The sequence below is a fragment of the Caretta caretta genome, chromosome 1 (genome assembly GCF_965140235.1).
Source record: "Caretta caretta isolate rCarCar2 chromosome 1, rCarCar1.hap1, whole genome shotgun sequence".
Lineage (NCBI taxonomy): Eukaryota > Metazoa > Chordata > Testudines > Cheloniidae > Caretta > Caretta caretta.
This window is the reverse complement of record NC_134206.1, coordinates 162,692,067-162,714,222: the sequence shown is the minus strand read 5'-3', so window position 1 is coordinate 162,714,222 and position 22,156 is coordinate 162,692,067. Positions and strand designations below refer to the sequence as shown.

At 40.4% G+C, this 22,156-nt stretch overlaps 1 protein-coding gene across 2 annotated transcripts in view; it reads left to right on the top strand.

Moving 5' to 3' along the window:
- The window catches only part of DYRK1A (dual specificity tyrosine phosphorylation regulated kinase 1A), a 134,403-nt gene extending 121,196 nt beyond the window's left edge, over nt 1-13,207 (top strand). For both annotated transcript variants that reach the window (XM_048866936.2, XM_048866947.2), the window contains exons 7-12: nt 2,879-3,165; nt 5,183-5,329; nt 5,738-5,878; nt 6,164-6,470; nt 6,816-6,940; nt 9,963-13,207. In XM_048866936.2, coding sequence (XP_048722893.1) covers nt 2,879-3,165; nt 5,183-5,329; nt 5,738-5,878; nt 6,164-6,470; nt 6,816-6,940; nt 9,963-10,580 — 1,625 coding nt within the window. In that variant the 3' untranslated portion in view covers nt 10,581-13,207. The remainder of the gene's footprint in view (nt 1-2,878; nt 3,166-5,182; nt 5,330-5,737; nt 5,879-6,163; nt 6,471-6,815; nt 6,941-9,962) is intronic.
- The last annotated feature ends 8,949 nt before the right edge of the window (nt 13,208-22,156 follow it).

Sequence of the window (22,156 nt, the reverse complement as noted above, 5' to 3'; positions counted from 1 at the left end):
ACCTTTCTATCAAGACAGCCTTTACAGTGGCCCTAACATCAGCCAGGAGTATGGGAGAGTTACAGGTGTTGATAGCAGGAACAATCTATATAGTTTTCTGTAAAGACAAGATATCCTTGAAATCAGACACCAAATTCTTTCCTAAAGTGGTGTCTGAGTTCCATTTAACTCAGATCTTCCATCTGCCAGTGTTTTTTCCTTAAACTACATATGAACAAAGGTGAAGAGAAATTACATTCACTAAACTCTTGGTCTATGTAGACAGAATAAAGCATTTTAGAACTTCTAGACTTTTCATAGCATATGGAGAGAGGGCAAGAAGTTTCAATGTGACCTCTCTCTAATTGGATCTCATCCTATATTAAATTGTGTTACCAATTGGCTGGTATGGCCCCATAATCAAGAGTTCATGCCACTTCAGTAGCTTCCCTGAAAAATGTTTTTAGTGCAGCCATGTGGTCTTCCGTTCATGTGGTTACCCAGTACTGTGCTATTGTAGAGGCATGTAGAACTGATGTAAACGTTGGCAGGGCTGTCATAGACATTATTTAATTAAACTCCTAGTATCCACCTCCAAAAAGGATTACTGCTTGGAAGTCACCAACAGTGGAATATATATATATATATATATATATATGGAGAAGCGCACACAAAAAGAATATATATATATATATATATATATATATATATATATATATATATATATATATATATATATATATATATATATATATATATATATGGAGAAGCGCACAAAAAGAAATTGTTTGGTACAGTAACTGTGGCTCTTTGGGGTGTGGTGTGTTTGTCATATTTCTGTGTCCTGTCCTGTCCCCTCGTGCTCCCTGTTCCTTGCTACTGCAGAGTCTATTAACATGAAGATTCTATAGGATGAAGAAATTGAGGGGTGGTTGGGGTGGCTCTGCCCTTTATGCTGTCTGTTGGAGACAAAAGGACATTCAGGGTGCAGGCACTATTCCAACAGACGCTGTAACCTGACATCCAGGCTAAGTCTTGCAGATTCTTTCTGTGTAACATCTCCAAGACATGGCCTACCCTATCTATCTGCACAGCTAAAACTCTCGTCCAAGCTCACATCATTTTGTTTTGAATGCTGTGACATCCTTTTCTCTGGCTTTGACAAATATAATCTTGGCACACTGAGATCTATTCAGAATGCTGCTGCAAAGATCTTTTTTTTTTTTGGTCACTTTGATCGTGTGACCACTTTCTTTGAATGCTTTCATTGGCTTTCCTGTTTTCTTTGTATCAAGCATAAGCTGCTTCTCTTCATTTTCATGGCCCTTTACAACCTAGTCTCATTTTACCTATTATCTCTCATTTGGTATTAGCTCAGCCTGCATCACCCACTTGTTAAATTTTCAGACAGGCCCCTTCATGCTTTCTCCCATGCTGCCCCTCACACCGGGCACACTCTCCATTGCCATGAGACCTCCAAAACCTTGACAATGGCTAGGCTGCTGGTGTGCAGAAATCACTGCCTATCATGCTGACCAGTATTGTTCTCTTGTTTCCTTGTACTCCACGGTCAGTCTGTATTTATCTGTTGTCTTTTGTCTTATACTTAGATTGTAAACTTCTTGGGTCAGGGATTGTCTTTTTGTTTTGTGTTTGGACAGCATCTAGCACAGTGTCATAACTAGAAAAGGAGTACTTGTGGCACCTTAGAGACTAACCAATTTATTTGAGCATAAGCTTTCGTGAGCTACAGCTCACTTCATCGGATACATTCAGTGGAAAATACAGTGAGCTGTATGGTGTCATAACTGGGGCTCTTAGGTGCTGTAGTAATACAAATAACAAATAATTGCTGGCTGATAGAATCAGTGTCAAGTGTGCTGGGCGCACACACACCAAAAATATAACGTAACCTATATAGAAAACACCGCTTGGAGAAACCACAGTTACTTTAAGGTAAATAACTGTTTTTTTGCCTCCACTCAATCAGATTGTTAACAAGGTGAACTTTTTTTCCTGCTCCATGGATAAAAATTGATTAGATTTGGACTAGATTGGATGCTTTTCGTAGACTGACATAATGTCTAAATGGGACAGATGTGAGTGATGCCTTGGGGATTTTGGCCCATTTTATTCCATGAAATTTTGGAAGGCTGTAACCTGTGATTTGCACGGTACACCTTTTGTGGTTAGTTAAATCATGCAGGAGTTGTTGGTGAAAATTGTTAATACTGCCTTCTGGAAAGGCAAGAGACCACTTCCTTTGAGAGTTACAACTTTACTCAAGAAACCATTTCTAGATGGTAGTAATCTTGCCTAATCTTTTTTTTTACTCCATTGTCTCTTCCCCAGAAAACAGAATTACTTTTGTTTTTCTTCTTGGCTGAATGATTGCAGATATCTTATACTTTCCCATTATTAAAATAATTAAAATGTATGTTTTGGAGAGGCAGCCTGCATGTGTTTCTCCTAGACCTGGGAGATGCTATAAAGATATTCATATCATAAAAGTCCCTTTAAGATCATGTTGTTATAGCTCCATAGCTCACATGCTGTGCAGATCCATACTTGGCATCCCTTCCCATTTTTCACTTTATTGCATTCTCATCACTCACTTCCTTTCCTTTCTGTGAATGTCTCTTCTTTGTTTTTTCTTATTTCACCTCCTTATGTAATCATTTCAGTCAGATTAATGAGGTGTTAAGTGCATACTGTTTTCGATAAATAATTATAGTCAGAAAATATCACTAACTAGTACCTATTTTAATAAATATGTTGGAAGTTGACCCTATAAGGTACATGAAGCACCTTGTGTAATAATTTGTTGTATTTTTGCATTTGTTAGTTATCACAGTGAATATGTACTTCTAATGTAAAATTATTTTCTTTCCTCTTTTAGTGCATTTGAAACGCCACTTCATGTTCCGAAACCATCTCTGTTTAGTTTTCGAAATGCTGTCCTACAACCTCTATGACCTGTTGCGGAACACCAACTTCAGAGGTGTCTCACTGAACCTGACACGAAAGTTTGCACAGCAGATGTGCACTGCACTGCTTTTCCTTGCGACTCCTGAACTTAGTATCATTCACTGTGACCTAAAACCTGAGAATATCCTGCTCTGTAACCCCAAACGAAGCGCTATCAAGATTGTTGATTTTGGCAGTTCTTGCCAACTTGGGCAGAGGGTGGGTGTTACATAAATGTTAATGTTTTGTCAAATTAGAAGTTTGAGGAACATTTAAAGATGAGATTTAGCAAATCCTAACACTTGATCATTGCCGATTTCAGCTTTGCTTATGTTGATTAATATGAAACACTCATTTGTTTTTATGATGTGGCAACATAAGAGTGCATATGAAAAAGAATATCTTTAACAAATTCCCAGTTAATTTTCCTGATGCTATTTCATAATGCAGAAGACATCTTCATTTAACAGTAGGAGCTTAATATAGTACAAGGGTAATAAATTAAATATTTTCATTAGTATTTTCTTTTTCTGTGTTTGTATTTCCTTTTTTTATTTTAAGATATTACTTATTTGGGATGAGTAAGAGAAAACATTCAAGATATTTGTTGGTAGTAACATTAGAATAGTTGGCTTTTAAATATGGGGCCAACCAGACTCTCTCAGAGCTTTGAGGTAATTTTAAAAAAAATATTTAGAGAGAGAGAGAACACCATTTTCATAACATTAATCTTTTGTCATAAAGTGTGTTCATTGTCAGGAATAGAAGAAAATAAGTGGTAGACTGGGAATACTGGGTAGCTCAGGGGATTGGTGATGGTGTGTGGAACTTCTAACATCTACTTTGCTAGCTGAAATTCAGTTCCAGGGTGAAAAACTTGAGCCACTGTCATCTGATAGGTGTTCAGTGGTTCAGTCCACATCACAGAATCCACCACCATAATTAGCACTGATTGGCCATGTTCTTGAGAGTCTCTCCCAAGACAAAAACTTGAGTGGGTTTAGTGACGAAGGCCTCAATTCTGCAAACATTTAAGCATATGAGTAACTTTACTCATATGGGTAGTTGCATTGACTTCAGTGGGATTATTTGTGAGTAAAATTGTGTATGCATTCAAGTGTTTGTGGAATAGGGGCCTGAATTACCCTATGTCCTGGAGATGGTTCCTTTAGATTAGAATAGAAGCACATTGCTTGGGCAGCAAAGGAAAACTTAATTTCCATGATTTATGCTGTATGTGTTTTGAGATGACTTCAGTATTCAGGGCTATCTATCTAGCACCTTCAGTGAGTACTAATTTCATGTACAGTAAAAAAAAATTGTATTAAACCATTTACTATAATTGTAGATAAGTATATAAATGTTGTTTTGGCTGATGCCAAAAGCCTCTCCCTTCCTGAGGAAGAATTGGACTCTCCACCTAGTTTAATTTTTAATGGCAGTCTGCTCATAGACATTATTTCAAGATACACGGAGCATATTTATTGCATCCCAATATATCCTAGTGTGCAGAAAGGTTCTTCACTATCTGAATAGCATTCAGTCAGTGAAGAAGCATCCCACCATACATAATAACCTTTCCCTGCCTGACAGCTCTAAAACATGGGTGTCAGTCATACAGATGACTAGGAATCCTGTAGAGAGAAATTTTTCAAAAGCATCTAAGTGACTTGGGAGCTTAAGTCTCATTGAAAGCCAATGGGACTTGGTCTCCTAAGTGCCTAAATCACTTTTGAACATGGCATTTAGGCTTGCAAGTCACTTAGGCACTTTTGAAATTTTACTTGTAAAGATTAAGAATTCTTTGCAAAGGTTGAGTGTTGGGAGGAGTGTGAAGAAGGATGTTCCCCACCCACAGCGGGTACCCAACAGAAATCTGAATAGGATATTCAGAGGAGGATATTACTCTGAATTGGGAGAAATCCTATTTTTTCTTAAAGATTAATTTAAAGAAACAAAAAAGAATCACTTTGAGTAAAGCCCTATTTTTAAAAGATGTGTAGCAGATGTTGGGGCTCAGGAGAGTGATGGTATTAAGTGTTGATATGTAAATATCTGAGACTTCAAATACAAGTTCTGATTTTTATATTTATTATTACATTTTCAGACTTCCCTTTTCGTCCTCCCCAACCTCAAAAATACTTTTCTGTGGTAAAGTTCTTGTAAGTCACTAATGTCTAAATCAGGACATGACTTTTCAGAAATTGTTCATTATCTTTCTGTGCGTTTATTTCAGATATACCAATATATCCAGAGTCGTTTTTATAGATCTCCAGAGGTGCTACTGGGAATGCCTTATGACCTTGCAATTGACATGTGGTCCCTTGGGTGTATTTTAGTAGAAATGCACACTGGAGAACCTCTCTTTAGTGGAGCAAACGAGGTGTGTAAATTCCCAATGGTAGAAGTGATCTTATTCTTCATTCTTTCTAATCAGGAGTTTGATCTAATTAATTGTAAGGCACACCTAGAGGAAGCCTGTTTAATTGTTTAAGAATTGGCATCAACTTTGCTGTAGGAATATCTTTTGACAGGAGTCTAAAGCAAGATTGCTTATATCAAATTATAATGTATTGATTTCTGCAAATGTTGATACTTGTACTTATTTGTGTATTTGCTTCTTACATAAGAATTAATATTCTCAAATGTTACAGCTGATTTGTAACTCAACAGCTTTTTTAGGTAGTTCCAGTTTTCTTCCCACATGCCTACCTAGAATTTTAGATTTCATCTCATAAAAAAAAAAATGTAGTAAATAATTTGGCAATAACTATTCTTTCTTTTGAACCAGGTGGATCAAATGAATAAAATAGTGGAAGTTCTGGGTATAGCACCTGCTCACATTCTTGACCAAGCACCAAAAGCAAGAAAGTTCTTTGAAAAGTTGCCAGATGGCACTTGGAACTTAAAGAAGACCAAAGATGGAAAAAGGGTAGGTTAGGTATCCGAGTTAAGGGATGGAGTGTTCTAAATAAGTTTCTGTGGTAACTATTGTACTGATTTTAAAATGTTTGTTCTTCTGAAGACTTAATTTTAACACTGTTTAATATTATTCAGTGTGATAGAATTGATTTGAAAATTAAATCTATTAATGTTCTCAGTACTGACAAAGAACTCCCGACTTTCATTTGACTGATTTTTTTCTTTTATGATTTATTTAAATGGTGATAATGTCAAGTTTAGCTTGAATGACAATCAACTGCTAACTTCTCAACAGGAGTACAAACCACCAGGAACTCGTAAACTTCACAATATACTTGGAGTTGAAACAGGGGGACCAGGCGGACGGCGTGCTGGGGAATCGGGTCATACTGTAGCTGACTACTTGAAGTTCAAAGACCTCATCTTAAGGATGCTTGATTATGACCCCAAAACCCGAATTCAACCTTATTATGCCCTGCAGCATAGTTTCTTTAAGAAAACAGCAGATGAAGGTACAAATACAAGTAACAGTGTGTCTACGAGTCCTGCCATGGAGCAGTCGCAGTCTTCAGGAACCACCTCTAGCACATCTTCAAGCTCAGGTACATTTCTCATTAGTAAATTGTCAAGATAGTATTATTTGAAAGAGAAAATATTGTAAAAAATTTCAAATCAGCAATTTTTCCATATAAATGTCTTCATTTTTTCACTTCCGAAAGCCTGTCTTTTTAAAAACAAAAATGTTTAAAAAATTCGTAATAGTTTTCCACTACAACCTATAACTTAAAAATCCAGTAGAATTTTTTTCATCTAGACCTATTTCCGCTTTATAAGGAATAAATTGTTTCAAGATAAAAGCCTAAGATTATGTTCCTAATGTAGTTGTTCTATGGAATGCTGTAAATATTGCTAATGTTCTATTACTGCTTGTGTTATGATTGTTATAGGCGGATCTTCTGGGATAAGCAACAGTGGAAGGGCTCGGTCAGACCCTACACATCAGCATCGACACAGTGGTGGACACTTCACTGCTGCTGTCCAAGCTATGGACTGTGAAACACACAGTCCACAGGTATGCTCTTGAACAGAGCTTCTCCCTGATGCATTTATAAAAATGCAATGGCTTTTATATTTTGAGAAGATTGAATCCATAAACTATCCTGTAATGTCAAGATTTATGCTACTTAACACTTCGAAATGAGGAAAAAGGGTGGGGTAGGCATGGAACTGGGAGTTGGAAGACTTGGATTCTGCTAGTCCCAGTTCTTCCACAGATAATCCTCTGTGAATATCTTGGGTAAGTCACTTCGGCCAAAATAGTACCAGCAGCCTTAATAATTTGTCTAAGTACTGGGGAATCCTGCAGCTATAAGGGGGAAGATCCCCCACTCCCTAACTAGGGAGTGCCAACAACAGAAAGCATCTAGGGCTCTTGAAGCTTTTCCTCCATTTCCCTGTTAAGGACCAGAGAATCCAAATAGTCATAAATCTTCCAGTCCATCCCAAAGAGCAGTTTGAACATAGACTTTAAGGCCAGAAGGGATCATCATGATCATCTAGTTTCTAGAATCTCACCCACCCACTCCTGTAATAGACCCATAACCTCTGGCTGAGTTACTGAAATCTTCACATCATGATTTAAAGACTTTAAGTTACAGAGAATCCACCATTTACTCTAGTTTAAACCTGCAAGTGATCCACGCCCCATGCTGCAGAGGAAGGCGAAACCCCCCACAGGGTTCCCGCCGATCTGATGGAGGGGAAATTTCCTTCAAACAACCCCAAATATGGTGGTCAGTTAGACCATGAGCATCTGGGCAAGACCCACCAGCCTCACAGCTGGGAAAGAATTCTCTGTAGAAACTGAGAGCCCTCCCCATCTAGTGTCCCATTGCCACATGTTGGAGATATTTGCTGCTCTCCGTCACAGATTGGCAATATGCCATTGTACACAGTCTCATCATACCATACGCTCCATAAACTTATCAAGCTCAGTCTTGAAGCCAGTTAGGTTTTTGCCCCTACTACTCCCATTGGAAGGCTGTTCCAGAACTTCTCTCCTCTGATGGTTAGAAACCTTTGACTGATTTCTTCTGTTGATCACCAGTTTATATCCATTTGTTCTTGTGTCCACATTGGTGCTTAACTTAAATAACTCCTCTCCCTCCCTGATATTTATTCCTCTGATGTATTTACAGAGAGCAGTGATATTTCCCTTCAACCTTCTTTTGGTTAGGCTAAACAAGCCAAGCTGTTTGAGTCTCCTCTCATAAGGTAGCTTTTCCATTCCTCTGATCATCCTAGTCGTCCTTCTCTGTTCCTGTTCCAGTTTGAATTCATCTTTCTTAAACCAGGGAGACCAGAACTGTACACAGTATTCCAGGTGAGGTCTCACCAGTGCCTTGTATAATGGTATTACTACTTCTGTTTCTCTACTAGAAATACCTTGCTTGATGCATACTAGGACTGCATTAGCCTTTTTTCACAGCATCACATTGGCGGCTCATAGTCATCCTGTGATCAACACCCAGGTCTTTCTCCTTCTCTGTTGCTTCCAACTGATAAGTCCACACCTTATAGCAAAAAATTTTTGTTATTAGTCCCTAAGTGCATGACCGTGGACTTTGTACTATTCAATTTCATCCCATTTTTATTACTCCAATTTTCAAAGTCATCCAGGTCTTCTTGTATGATATTCCGGTCCTCTTCTGTATTGGCAATACCTCCCAACTTTGGGTCAGTCACAGTCTTTATTAACACACACCTGCTTTTTGTGCCAAGGTCACAACAGTATTGCAGAGAACCCACACAGAGCTTGCAGTGGCAGGGTCTGTCCCCAGGTAAACTTGTGCGTCAGTTTCTTTCTTTATCCTCATTTGACATTAATGTTTCTGAGACATATTAATGTTTCTGAGACATATTAATGTTCTTGAAGGAAAGCCACTATACAAGTGCAAAGTAGTAGTAGTATTTTTTGTTGCTTTTATTATTTGTTGAACTATGGTCTTGGTTAAAAATATAAATGAGTATATGTCCACTTGGTTTACTGATAAAAGAATAAACTAAAATGTAGTAGTTTACTGGCCACTGCTGCTCATCACTTTACAACATAAAGCTAGTGGAAAAACAGAGCTTCTCTGTATTGCCATCACTATTATAAAAGGAGTAATTTTACTTCTTCCCAGGTGAGGGGAATAATTATGAAAATAAACTTATGAAATCAGTTTTATTAGCTAATATTTTGGTAGAGTTTTAAATACTCTTCTGATGCTATTGACATCTCAGTGCAAGCTTCAAACTACAGCATACTTGTCTAATAATATTAATTACAGTAAAAGCTGTTTTATCTGGCACTTCACCAACTGGAAAGCTCTATAAAGCAGCCGGGACAGGTTGCCGCTTGCGGGGAGCCGCCTGAGGTGAGGGCCTCTCGCATCCACCATCTTGCACTCCCTCCCATGCCCCAGCCCGCTGCCTCGAGCCCGCACCTCAGGCCACTGCCTTGAGCTCCTTCGCACACCTGAGCTCTCTCCAAGAGCCCATTCTCCGCACCCCCTCCCGTGCCCCAACCCCCAGCCCCGCACCCCCTCATACATCCAAATTCCCTCCGTCTTAGTTAACCGGCATTTTTCACTTACCAGCAACCCCCATTCCCCCAACATGCCAGATAAAACTGCTTTTACTATCCTAATAATTTGTTTTTCAATACTAGAGGCCCCATTCAGAGATCAGGGTCCTGTTGTGCTAGGCTCTATGTAAACACATACTTATTGATTACTACCATTAAACAATGCTGCCTCTGCATTTGCTTTTTACAACTTTTGCAGTAAGGTCACATAATTGGATTTTTTTTCTTGAGTGTATCAGCAATATTAAGTTAAAAGTTTCTGTCCTAGTTTTTCTTTTCCAAAGATACATTTAGAAAAGCATATTAGAAATATTTCTAAATTTGTACTTTTATCAGTTTTTATGCTACTTAAAATTTAGATATTTTTTTTAATGTTCGTAAATTTTAATGGTTTTTAAGCTCTTTGTATAAATGGTATATAAAACATATTTGATTAAATTTTTTATTTCTTAAACTACGCTCATAGGTTCGACAGCAGTTTCCTCCTCCACTTGGTTGGACAAGCACTGAAGCTCCTACACAGATCACCGTTGAAACCCATCCAGTTCAAGAAACCACCTTTCATGTATCCGCTCAGCAACAGAATGCATTACATCACCACCATGGGAATAGCTCCCACCATCACCACCACCCCCACCACCATCATCATGGACAGCAAGCCTTGGGTAGCCGGACCAGGCCAAGGGTCTACAATTCTCCAACAAATAGCTCCTCCACCCAGGATTCTATGGAGGTGGGCCATAGTCACCACTCCATGACATCTCTGTCTTCCTCAACTACTTCTTCCTCTACATCTTCCTCTTCTACCGGTAACCAAGGCAATCAAGCCTATCAGAACCGCCCAGTGGCTGCTAATACCTTGGACTTCGGACAAAATGGAGCTATGGACATGAATTTAACAGTCTATTCTAATCCACGCCAAGAGACTGGCTTAGCTGGACATCCAACATACCAGTTTTCTGCTAATACAGGACCTGCTCATTACATGACTGAAGGACACCTTGCAATGAGGCAAGGAATTGATAGAGAAGAGTCTCCCATGACAGGAGTTTGTGTTCAGCAAAGTCCTGTGGCTAGCTCGTGACTAAACTGAAACTAAGTTTGTTTCTTGTGTGTTTTTATAGAAGTGGTGTTTTTCCAAAAAACAAAGTGCAAAGCTGCTTGAATCAGAAGGAGATAAACTCACTGAACCGCTACAGGAGGGCAAAGCTGACTATTTTTTTAAACTTGAAAAAGATTGCAAAGGGACAATGAAAGTTTTTTAAGAGCCATGTCCAAACCCACCTTAATGGATAGCTTAGAGGTGTTGTCTCACCTTTTGCTTCCCCCTTTCCCCATTTTAAGTTGTTACAACCTAGTCATAAATTTATTTTTTCATCTCCTTCAACAGGGGTTAATGTTCAAACGTTGGTCTTAGTTGCAAATTCTTTTTTTTAAAAGCACTGCACATGATTTACATAAAAGGACCCTTTGAGGTTGGCGGGGAGGGATTGAGTAATATGGGTTTTTTAAGTTCCCCAAATACACATGGGCACAGAAATGGAGTACTGTAAGGAAGAGGGACCTTCAGATTACACAATATATAATATTCAGCTGTAAAAAGGGACAGTTGTAAAGGAGTTTGTAAGGCACATTAAGCATGCTAAATGGCGGTGATCAGAACTCTCCTTATCTGAATCTACTGAGGATCAAAGCAGCAATTATAATGGGATTCTGTGTGTCTCATATTTTAGAGACCACAGTCCGCTAGTATTGGAATATGACTGGTCTCATAACTAAGGTGCACTGAGAAGCAATCAACGGGTTGATCCTGGCCAGTCTTGGGGAGGTCTTAAGTGGTGGTCTTTGGGATAACCTTTGGCCTTATGGATTTGGACTCTTAAATTAGAAGAGCCTACCATTTCAGATGCAATCACTTTTGGACATGCTTTTGCAGACAGTCCTTAATGCTGAAAACAGAGAATGGGTAATTCAAGAGGCCTTTCTTTTAAAATAGACTTTTGTGACCCACTTATTGTAAGGTATTGCAAGGTCACTTTGCGTGTGTCATAAAGTTGACTTCCTTATTGGTTGAAGGTCACAGAAGTAGTGGTTTGCGTTTGATGGAAATAGCTACAACTGTGTCCCTTCCTGCTTTTTTACTTTTTTCTTTTGCTTTTTCTCGGCACGTGGTTTCTCCACCATTACTTCTGCACAAATATGTCTTCTGTTCATTCTGAACATTTTAAAAAAATGCAGAATTTTATGTGACTGCTTTTTTGCCTCACAATTATGCTGTGAATTTTACAAAAATTTATTTTCTTTTTTGATAATTTATTGTACCAAAGCTGTTTTTATAGCACATAGATGTCTGTAACCAATAATGTAGCAGTTCTGCACTTTGACACAAGGTGTAATTAGACCATTTTTAAATGTCAGTTGAAAATTATGGCTGTACTATTGCTTAAACAAAACTGGAACTGTTGTTGAATTCGTAGCCAATACATTTACAGCAATCTGTGTACTGAACATAATAGATTGACATCTAATTCAAGACTGTAACATCTGTTACATTATAAATGTATTCAGGCTTCTGAAGGTAAAAGGGACATTAGATCCAGAAGCTATGAAACCAGCAGTTGATTCTTGTATTCCCTATTAACATAAATGTGAACTTGAAGGCAAGACCTTAATTGCATGAACAGGTCCAAAACAATAGTATGAGTAAAGCAAAAAGCTCATGAGAGACCTGAAGTTAGCAGGCTGTATTTAACAGGTGCCTAATTTTTGGGTTATGCTGCCTTAATATAACACAGTCAGCTTGGCAGTTGCTAAATTTATGGGCCCACATAAAGATTTATAAATATTAGGAATAAAAACTCAGTGAATTAAAGTGAAAAATAAGGGTAATTCAGCAATTACCCATCCCAGAACAATGTTTGCCCATTAGATATTACAGAAGCAGTGATCTACCTCTGCCAGTAAGCCCTTTAAAAAGGTAATTCAGCAGAAGAATATTGCATACTTGTACTGGTCAATTCCATGTGGCTGGCTAAGTCAGTTGTGGTTTTTTGTTTTTTTTTAACGAGGTTTTTTTATTGTTTTCTTATACTTAACAATGGCTACACAGCAGCTGAATACTGTGTAAATGCAAATGAGTACTTGGGGTTTATCAGTTTTTGTAAATCACAATTTTTTTTAATCAAGGGATCCATATTTCTTTTGTATTGACATGTCAAGCCTGTGAATGAAAGTATTTTTGAACTCAGTAGTTTAGAAAAGTTTACAGCAATTGAAATTCTGTCATCTTAGAAACAGAGCACTGAGTTTAGCAATATAAAAAGGAATCCAGTACTTACTGCTGTCTAGAAACATAAAAGTAATATAAAATATGGGTAATTTTTCCTGTGTTGGTTGCCACACTTTAGCAAGCACCAAAAATTAAAGCCGTTTAAAAAATATTTACATAAAGAAAAATAATAAAATCCAATGCTTCTGCATACTGTGTTATGTTACAGTCCAGTTTTGTGTGCTTTACTACACAGTTTGGTTACAGGACTTCTGTGCATTGTAAACATAAACAGCATGGAAAAGGTTAAATACCTGTGTTCAGATTGTAAGATCTAGTCCGGACTTGCTGTGTATATTGTAACGTTAAATGAAAAAGACAAGCCCTTTGTATTATAGTCATGCAGTCTTATGTATGATAAACAGTTGAATAATTTGTCCTCAGACTCTTTACTGTGCTTTTTAAAAAGTAATTTAAGATAAAAATGTAAACATAGTAATATCTTCCTATGCAATTAACTTACTCCAAACCTTGGTTTGGTAGGTATAACTATAGTAAAATATGTAAATATTAGATACATTGACACAGACTTTTAAAAAATTACAGAAGTAAAAGTTGGAGGCGTAACAGATCATTTTGAGTTTTTAATTGAAACAGCAAGATATATAAATCATTGATGTATAAACACTGATGCATTTGATCTCTGCTTGATTCCAATTGACATATAGTATTGCTTTTAATTTCAGAATTGTTTATATTCTCATCCACTAGTTTCAGAATATTACAGAGATCTTCTTACATGCACTTCGGAGCTCCTACGATTATAAACCAATTGATAGATTTCAAGGCCAGAAGGGCCATTATAATGATCTAGTCTGACCTCCTGCATAACACTGGGCATAGCATTTTATCTGGTAATTCCTTCATCAAGACCATATCGTTTCGTTGAGTTAGTATATATGTTTTAGAAAGACCTCTGGTCTTGATTTAGAGGTTTCAAGAGATGTAGATTCTCTGTCATCTCTTGGTAAGCGGTATATAATTATCCACACTTAAAAATTATTCTCCTGGCTCCCAGTTTAAATTTGTCAAGCTTCAGCTTCCAGTATTGGGATATTGTTATGCTTTTGCTTACTAGGTTAGAGCTATCTAGTTTCAGACATCTCCCCCGTAAAGAGTGAGCAAGTCACCCCATAACCTTCTCTTTAATAAGCTGCCTTGATCAGGCCCCTTAAGTCTCTAACTGCCAAGCATGTTTTCCAGACCTCAAATTATTCTTGTGGCTCTTCTCTGAACTTTCTTCAATTTTTAACATCCGTTTTAAAGTGTGGATACCAAAACTAGACAGTGTTCCAGTAATGGTCTTAATAATGCCATATACCGAGGTAATATCACCTTACTCCTATTTGTTTATACCTATTCCTGTTTATCCATTCAAGGACTGCATTTTAGGCTTTTTAGCCACAGCATTGCACTGGAAACTATGTTTAGTTGGTTATCCACAATGATTCCTAAGTTCTTTTCAGAGTTGCTGCTTTCTAGGATGCAGTCAACCATCCTGTAAGTATGACCTTATATTCTTTACTAGAGTATGGCTTTGCATTTGACTATTTTAAAATGTATGATGTTTGAATGTGCCTGGTTTACAAAGCAATCCAGTTCTGTAGAAATGACCTGTCCTTTTTATTTACCACGCCACCAATTTTTATGTGGTCTGCAAGCTTTATCAGCAATGATCTTATATCTTCTTCCAGATAACAGATGAAAATATTGAAATAACTTTTGAGCTGAAAGCCATCCCTGTTGAATCTCTCACTAGAAACACCTTTAATTGTTGGTGATTTCCCCATTAACTGTTATATTGAGATATATTGATTAGCCAGTTTTTAATCCATTTAATATGTCCTGTATTTATTTTTGTATGATATTATTTTAATCAGAATGTGGTATACTTTGAGGTAGCATGGAAATATCTACATCTCCAAAATAACCAAATAACTCGTAAAGTGAAATGGTATATAATTATAAACTTAGCATGCATGCAAAATTTATAAGATCAATATCACCAGTTTCTTATATATGATTCAGCATGTCTGTGTGGTAAGATGTATCCTGATGTAGAGGTGCACATCAAAATATTAGAATTCTACAGGATATTATGGTTGCCAGACAAACAGACATACACATCGTCTCTATAGGATAATAGGTGATCTGTGCACACCATTGTTTGATTGGGTCCTGTTGAATCACCCCATTGTTGGGTATATCAAGAAATTTCTAATGATCTTTAGAAATTAGCATTTATTGTCCACCTGATGATTACCTTTAAATTCCTAATTTTTCCATCTCTCTCTCTCTTTTTTTTTTTTTTTTAAACCTGCTTAGGGCACTTGTTTAATTTCCATAACATTTCTCCAAGATAGTGGTGTGAAATATGCTGGCCCCCTCAGATCTAAGTGATTGTGATTTCTAGAACGAATAATACTGTACATAGATTTATATGAAGCACTAACATGCACAATACTGCATAAGACACAAACACAGTACCTGCCCCAGAGAGCTGAATGACAAATATAGATGTGATACACTGGGTAAGCTAGAGGAGAAGGTATACATACAAATATAAACTACAGCTCCTACTTTTCTAAAGGTTGTGTAGAGAGAACAATCTAACTCATCTGGGTTTGTGCTTATGGGTCTCAGAGAAGAAATGGGTCATTAGGAGAGATTTGAATTGGGAGTGGGTTAGGACCTAGCACAATGGAATTGAAGAGAAAATCTATGTGTAGTGGGCAAATCTGGAGGGTATGAGGGGGGGAAGCTCTGGGTGCGGCTGGTATTGTTGGTGGAGTGATAGGGTTGAGAGGCAATAAAACAAGGAATCAGATACGAGATCAGGGTAGAGTGGAATTGTGTAGATCTTGAAAATGAGAATGAGAGGTTTAATTAGATTGATCCTGGGAGACCTAGTGAAGGGATTTGAAGAGGTAATGAATGATGTGGTCGGATTGGTCGAGGAAGATCATTTGAACAGTTGTACTTTGGATTGTCTGGATGGAAGCAATATGGGTCTCAAGGAAGCCAGAGAAGAGCAAATTCCAGTAATGAAAATGGGAGATAACTAGGGCATAGATAAATGTTTTGGCTGTTGGGACAGGATTGATTTTCAGTATGTTATGTTATGGAGGAGGAGGAAGTGGCAAGACTTAGCAGTAGTCCTGATATGCAGGATAAAGAAGAGAGGAAATGAAAGATCATAGAATCATAGAATATCAGGGTTGGAAGGGAGCTCAGGAGGTCATCTAGTCCAACCCTCTACTCAAAGCAGGACGGATCCCCAATTAAATCATCCCAGCAAGGGTTTTGTCAAGCCTGACCTTAAAAACTTCTAAGGAAGGAGATTCTACCACCTCCCTAGGTAAGCATTCCAGTGTTTCATCACCCTCCAAGTGAAAAAGTTTTTCCTGATATCCAACCTAAATCTCCCCCACTGCAACTGGAGACCATTACTCCTTGTCCTGTCATCCGCTACCACTGAGAACAATCTAGATCCATCCTCTTTGGAACCCCCTTTCAGGTAGTTGAAAGCAGCTATCAAATCCCCCCTCATTCTTCTCTTCTGTAGACTAAACAATCCCAGTTCCCTCAGCCTCTCCTCATAAGTCATGTGTTCCAGTCCCCTAACCACTTTTGTTGCCCTCCGCTGGACGTTTTCCAATTTTTCCACATCCTTCTTGTAGTGTGGGGCCCAAAGCTGGACACAGTACTCCAGATGAGACCTCACCAATGTTGAATAGAGGGAAACGATCACTTCCCTCGATCTGCTGGCAATGCCCCTACTTATATATCCCAAAATGCCATTGGCCACCTTGGCAACAAGGGCACACTGTTGACTCATATCTAGCTTCTCGTCCACTGTAACACCTAGGTCCTTTTCTGCAGAACTGCTGCCAAGCCATTCGGTCCCTAGTCTGTAGCGGTGCATTGGATTCTTCCGTCCTAAGTGCAGGACTCTGCACTTGTCCTTGTTGAACCTCATCAGATTTCTTTTGGCCCAATCCTCCAATTTGTGTAGGTCCCTCTGTATGCTATCCCTCCCCTCCAGCGTATCTACCTCTCCTGCCAGTTTAGTGTCATCTGCAAACTTGCTGAGGGTGCAATCCACACCATCCTACAGATCGTTTATGAAGATATTGAACAAAACCGGCCCCAGGACCGACCCTTGGGGCACTCCATTTGATACCGGCTGCCAACTAGACATGGAGCCATTGATCACTACCCTTTGAGCCCGACAATCTAGCCAGCTTTCTATCCACCTTTATAGTCCATTCATCCAGCCCATACTTCTTTAACTTGCTGGCAAGAATACTGTGGGAGACCGTGTCAAAAGCTTTGCTAAAGTCAAGGAACAACACGTCCACTGCTTTCCCTTCATCCACAGAGCCAGTTATCTCGTCATAGAAGGCAATTAGATTAGTCAGGCATGACTTGCCCTTGGTGAATCCATGCTGACTATTCCTGATCACTTTCCTCTCCTCTAAGTGCTTCAGAATTGATCCTTGAGGACCTGCTCCATGATTTTTCCAGGGACTGAGGTGAGGCTGACTGGCCTGTAGTTCCCAGGATCTTCCTTCTTCCCTTTATTAAAGATGGGCACTACATTAGCCTTTTTCCAGTCGTCGGGGACTTCCCCCTATCGCCATGAGTTTTCAAAGATAATGGCCAATGGCTCTGCAATTACATCTGCCAACTCCTTTAGCACTCTCGGATGCAGTGCATCTGGCCCCATGGACTTATGCACGTCCAGCTTTTCTAAATAGTCCTGAACCACTTCTTTCTCCACAGAGGGCTGGTCACCTCCTCCCCATGCTGTGCTGCGCAGTGCAGCAGTCTGGGAGTTGACCTTGTTCGTGAAGACAGAGGCAAAAAAAGCATTGAGTACATTAGCTTCTTCCACATCCTCTGTCACTAGGTTGCGTCCCTCATTCAGTAAGGGACCCACACTTTCCTTGACTTTCTTCTTGTTGCTAACATACCTGAAGAAACCCTTCTTGTTATTCTTAATATCTCTTGCTAGCTGCAACTCCAGGTGTGATTTGGCCTTCCTGATTTCACTCCTGCATGCCCGAACAACATTTTTATACTCATCCCTGGTCATTTGTCCAATCTTCCACTTCTTGTAAGCTTCTTCTTTGTATTTAAGATCAGCAAGAATTTCACTGTTAAGCCAAGCTGGTTGCCTGCCATATTTACTATTCTTTCTATACATCAGGATGGTTTGTCCCTGTAACCTCAATAAGGATTCTTTAAAATACAGCCAGCTTTCCTGAACTCCTTTCCCCCTCATGTTATTCTCCCAGGAGATCCTGCCCATCAGTTCCCTGAGGGAGTCAGTCTGCTTTTCTGAAGTCTAGGGTCCGTATTCTGCTGCTTTCCTTTCTTCCTTGTGTCAGGATCCTGAACTCGACCATCTCATGGTCACTGCCTCCCAGGTTCCCATCCACTTTTGCTTCCCCTACTAATTCTTCCCCGTTTATGAGCAGCAGGTCAAGAAGAGCTCTGCCCCTAGTTGGTTCTTCCAGCACTTGCACCAGGAAATTGTCCCCTACACTTTCCAAAAACTTCCTGGATTGTCTGTGCACCGCTGTATTGCTCTCCCAGCAGATATCAGGGTGATTGAAGTCTCCCATGAGAACCAGGGCTTGCGGTCTAGTAACTTCTGCAAGTTGCCGGAAGAAAGCCTCGTCCACCTCATCCCCCTGGTCCGGTGGTCTATAGTAGACTCCCACCATGACATCACCCTTGTTGCTCACACTTCTAAACTTAATCCAGAGACTCTCAGGTTTTTCTGCAGTTTCATACTTGAGCTCTGAGCAGTCCTACTGCTCTCTTACTTACAGTGCAACTCCCCCACCTTTTCTGCCCTGCCTATCCTTCCTGAACAGCTTATATCCATCCATGACAGTACTCCAGTCATGTGAGTTATCCCACCAAGTCTCTGTTATTCCAATCACATCATAATTCCTTGACTTTGCCAGGACTTCCAGTTCTCCCTGCTTGTTTCCCAGGCTTCGTGCATTTGTGCATAGGCACTTGAGATAACCCGCTGATTGCCCCTCTTTCTCATATGAAGCAGGAGCCCTCCCCTCTCACGCGCTCCTGCTCGTGCTTCCGCCCGGTGTCCCACTTCCCCACTTACCTCAGGGCTTTGGTCTCCTTCCCCCAGTGAACCTAGTTTAAAGCCCTCCTCACTAGGTTAGCCAGCCTGCTTGCGAAGATGCTCTTCCCTCTCTTCGTTAGGTGGAGCCCATCTCTGCCTAGCACTCCTCCTTCTTGGAACACCATCCCATGGTCAAAGAATCCAAAGCCTTCTCTCCAACACCACCTGCGTAGCCATTCGTTGACTTCCACGATTCGGTGGTCTCTACCCAGGCCTTTTCCTTCCACGGGGAGGATGGACGAGAACACCGCTTGTGCCTCAAACTGCTTTATCCTTCTTTCCAGAGCCATGTAGTCTCAGTGATCCGCTCAAGGTCATTCTTGGCAGTATCATTGGTGCCCACGTGCAGAAGCAGGAAGGGGTAGCGATCCGAGGGCTTGATGAGTCTCGGCAGTCTCTCCGTCACATCGCGAATCTTAGCTCCTGGCAAGCAGCAGACTTCTCGGTTTTCCCGGTCGGGGCGGCAGATAGATGACTCAGTCCCCCTGAGGAGAGATTCCCCAACCACCACCACCCGCCTCCTTCTCTTGGGAGCGGTGGTCGTGGAACCCCCAACCCTAGGACAGTGTATCTCGTGCCTTCGAGTCGGCGGAGTCTCCTTCTGCTCCCTTCCTTCAGACGTATCATCTGGTCCACTCTCCGCATTAGTACCTGTGGAGAGAACATGAAAATGGTTACTTACCTGTATCTGCGTTGCTGGTACATGGACGTTCCCCTTTTTTCTTCTGGAGGTCACATGATGCCAAATTTCTTCACCGTCCTCCTGTCTCCGCTGTGCAGCCTGCTCTGAATCTTCAGAACCTTGTGCCCGTAGAATCATATCCTGACATCTGTCCAGGAAATCTTCAGTTTCTCTTATGCAACGCAGGGTCGATACCTGTTGCTCCAGACCTTGAACCTTCTCTTCCAATATGGAGACCAGCTTGCACTTTGTACAGACAAAGTCGCTTCTGTCCTGTGGAAGAAAGACAACCATAGCACATCCAGTGCAGGTCACAACAGGTGAACACCCCCCATCCATATTACCTTCCTTCTATGAGCTTCCTCAGGAGTTGTAGTAATTACTCAGAGAATCCGGCAAGAAGTAAGCCTCAGTGGGCTCTCCCCACTGGGGGAACTTCCAGGCAAACTCCTTCTGTTCGCTGCTCCGCAGTTGACCGGCTTTTTATACAGTCAGGCCCACTTAAGGCTCACCTGGAATGATGATCACAAGTATTCGTGACTGGATGAAAAGTGTTGTAATTGAGAAAGGCAGAGGTGGAGAAGAGGGCTTGGTTTGGGCCTTTTAAGCTTGAGCTGTTGTGGTGAACCAACCAGGATCATATGTCAGAGAGTCAGAAATGTGGAGGGTGAACAACAGAAACTGAAGTATGTAGGTGGTAGAATAGAGTCAGCATAGAGGTAACAGCTAATGCTGCTAATTCATTAGGTCAACTAAGGAGAAAATGAAAGGACTTGAGGACTGAGCCCTGTGAATCACCAACAGAAGACTGGCTGAGTAGGAGGAGCCCCACTACAAGAGACACTGAAAGTACACAATGCTAGAACAGCATCACAAAAGTCAAGAAGACGGTGTCTTCTGAGAGAGTTATCAACTGCTAAAGCCTGTAGAAAGATTGAGGATGAGCATGGAGGAGAGGCTACCTCTTTTTCCCACAAGTTGTTTTACCTGAAAAGCCTTGGCTGTCATGAAAGCCTCAGCTGGCTGCAACCTTTGATACCAGTGAGTCCTTTGTCACCAAGGGCTCTGGCTCATGCCTCATCAGTCCTGTCGGTCTCCACTCAGTCGAGACCCAGCAGCAGGGAGCATGGGGATGAAGTGATTCAGATCTCTCTTCTCTGAGAGATGGACCTGCCTTCAAGGCTCTAGAGGGTTATGTTATGTTGTAGCTGAGAGCAAGCCTCCCAGTGCGGGTGGCCACTTGCACTAGCAGGGCTTGAGCTAGTGTGTTAAAAATACCATTGTGGCTGTTCTGGCTATAAGGCTGGAGCTCAGGTGTATGGGGTTGGATAGGCTTGAGAGCCTGCGCTGGAATGCCCACATTGGTATTTTCAGCACAGTAGTGTGAGTCTGTCTATCTGAGTTGGGAGACTCTGCTAGCTGCAGTATAGACATGTGCTAGAGTCCCGCAGGAGGTCATAAAGTGGGCACTGTTTTCCTTAGGGAGATATGCAGGATATGTGTCTGCAGCCTGCCCTTTCAGTCTCCCTGGTAACACACACTCCCCTGACAGGGCCCCTTCCCACTTCTCTCAGGGGTTTGGCCCATGGACTGGTGTAGGATATTGCTGACAATCAGCTCTTTAAGGGTCAACGCAGTCTTAAAACCTCTCCTGAGTCTCCTATGCAGTTCCTCTGAATAGGAGAAAGCTCTAAATCTGTGAGTTACAGTGAAATACACAGGACTCTACGTTTTATCAGAATTAAGCAGGAATGACTCACTAACTTCTCAGATGCTTTTAGTTTTAGAAAATGAAACATCAATTCCTCCTCCCTCCAAATAAAAATGAAATAAAGAACCTTGCAAGGTTGAAGGGCTGTGTAATTCATTCTTACTTGGTTTATAAGGATGGATTAAGATGGAGTGGGAATTCCCTATCAAGACCTATGTATTCCTAAAGACTCAATGTCTTCATTACTCTGAAAAAAGAAAAGGAGTACTTGTGGCACCTTAGAGACGAACCAATTTATTTGAGCATAAGCTTTTGTGAGCTACAGCTCACTTCATCAGATGCATCCGATGAAGTGAGCTGTAGCTCACGAAAGCTTATGCTCAAATAAATTGGCTATTCTCTAAGGTGCCACAAGTACTCCTTTTCTTTTTGTGAATACAGACTAACACGGCTGCTACTCTGAAACCTTTCATTACTCTGCTTAATGTTAAGCTTACTCCTGACTCCTTAATAAAAAAGGGCATAGTTATGCCAGTGGAGATAGTATTCCTGACAAACTTACAGACTGGAGAATACATCATCACTCAGACTAAATTTAGATCTAGCAGTCTCAGCCCTAAGAGTATTAGCTGTAGTCTCCAACAGTGAAGTCTTACCTGGGAGGCCATTGTGAGCACATACAAAAAACACCCCAAACCACCGCACACCTACCCTGCATAAAATCTACTTTAAAGATTTCCCTAGCAGCTTTTTCAGGACTGATGCTTCCCCTGGCTCTG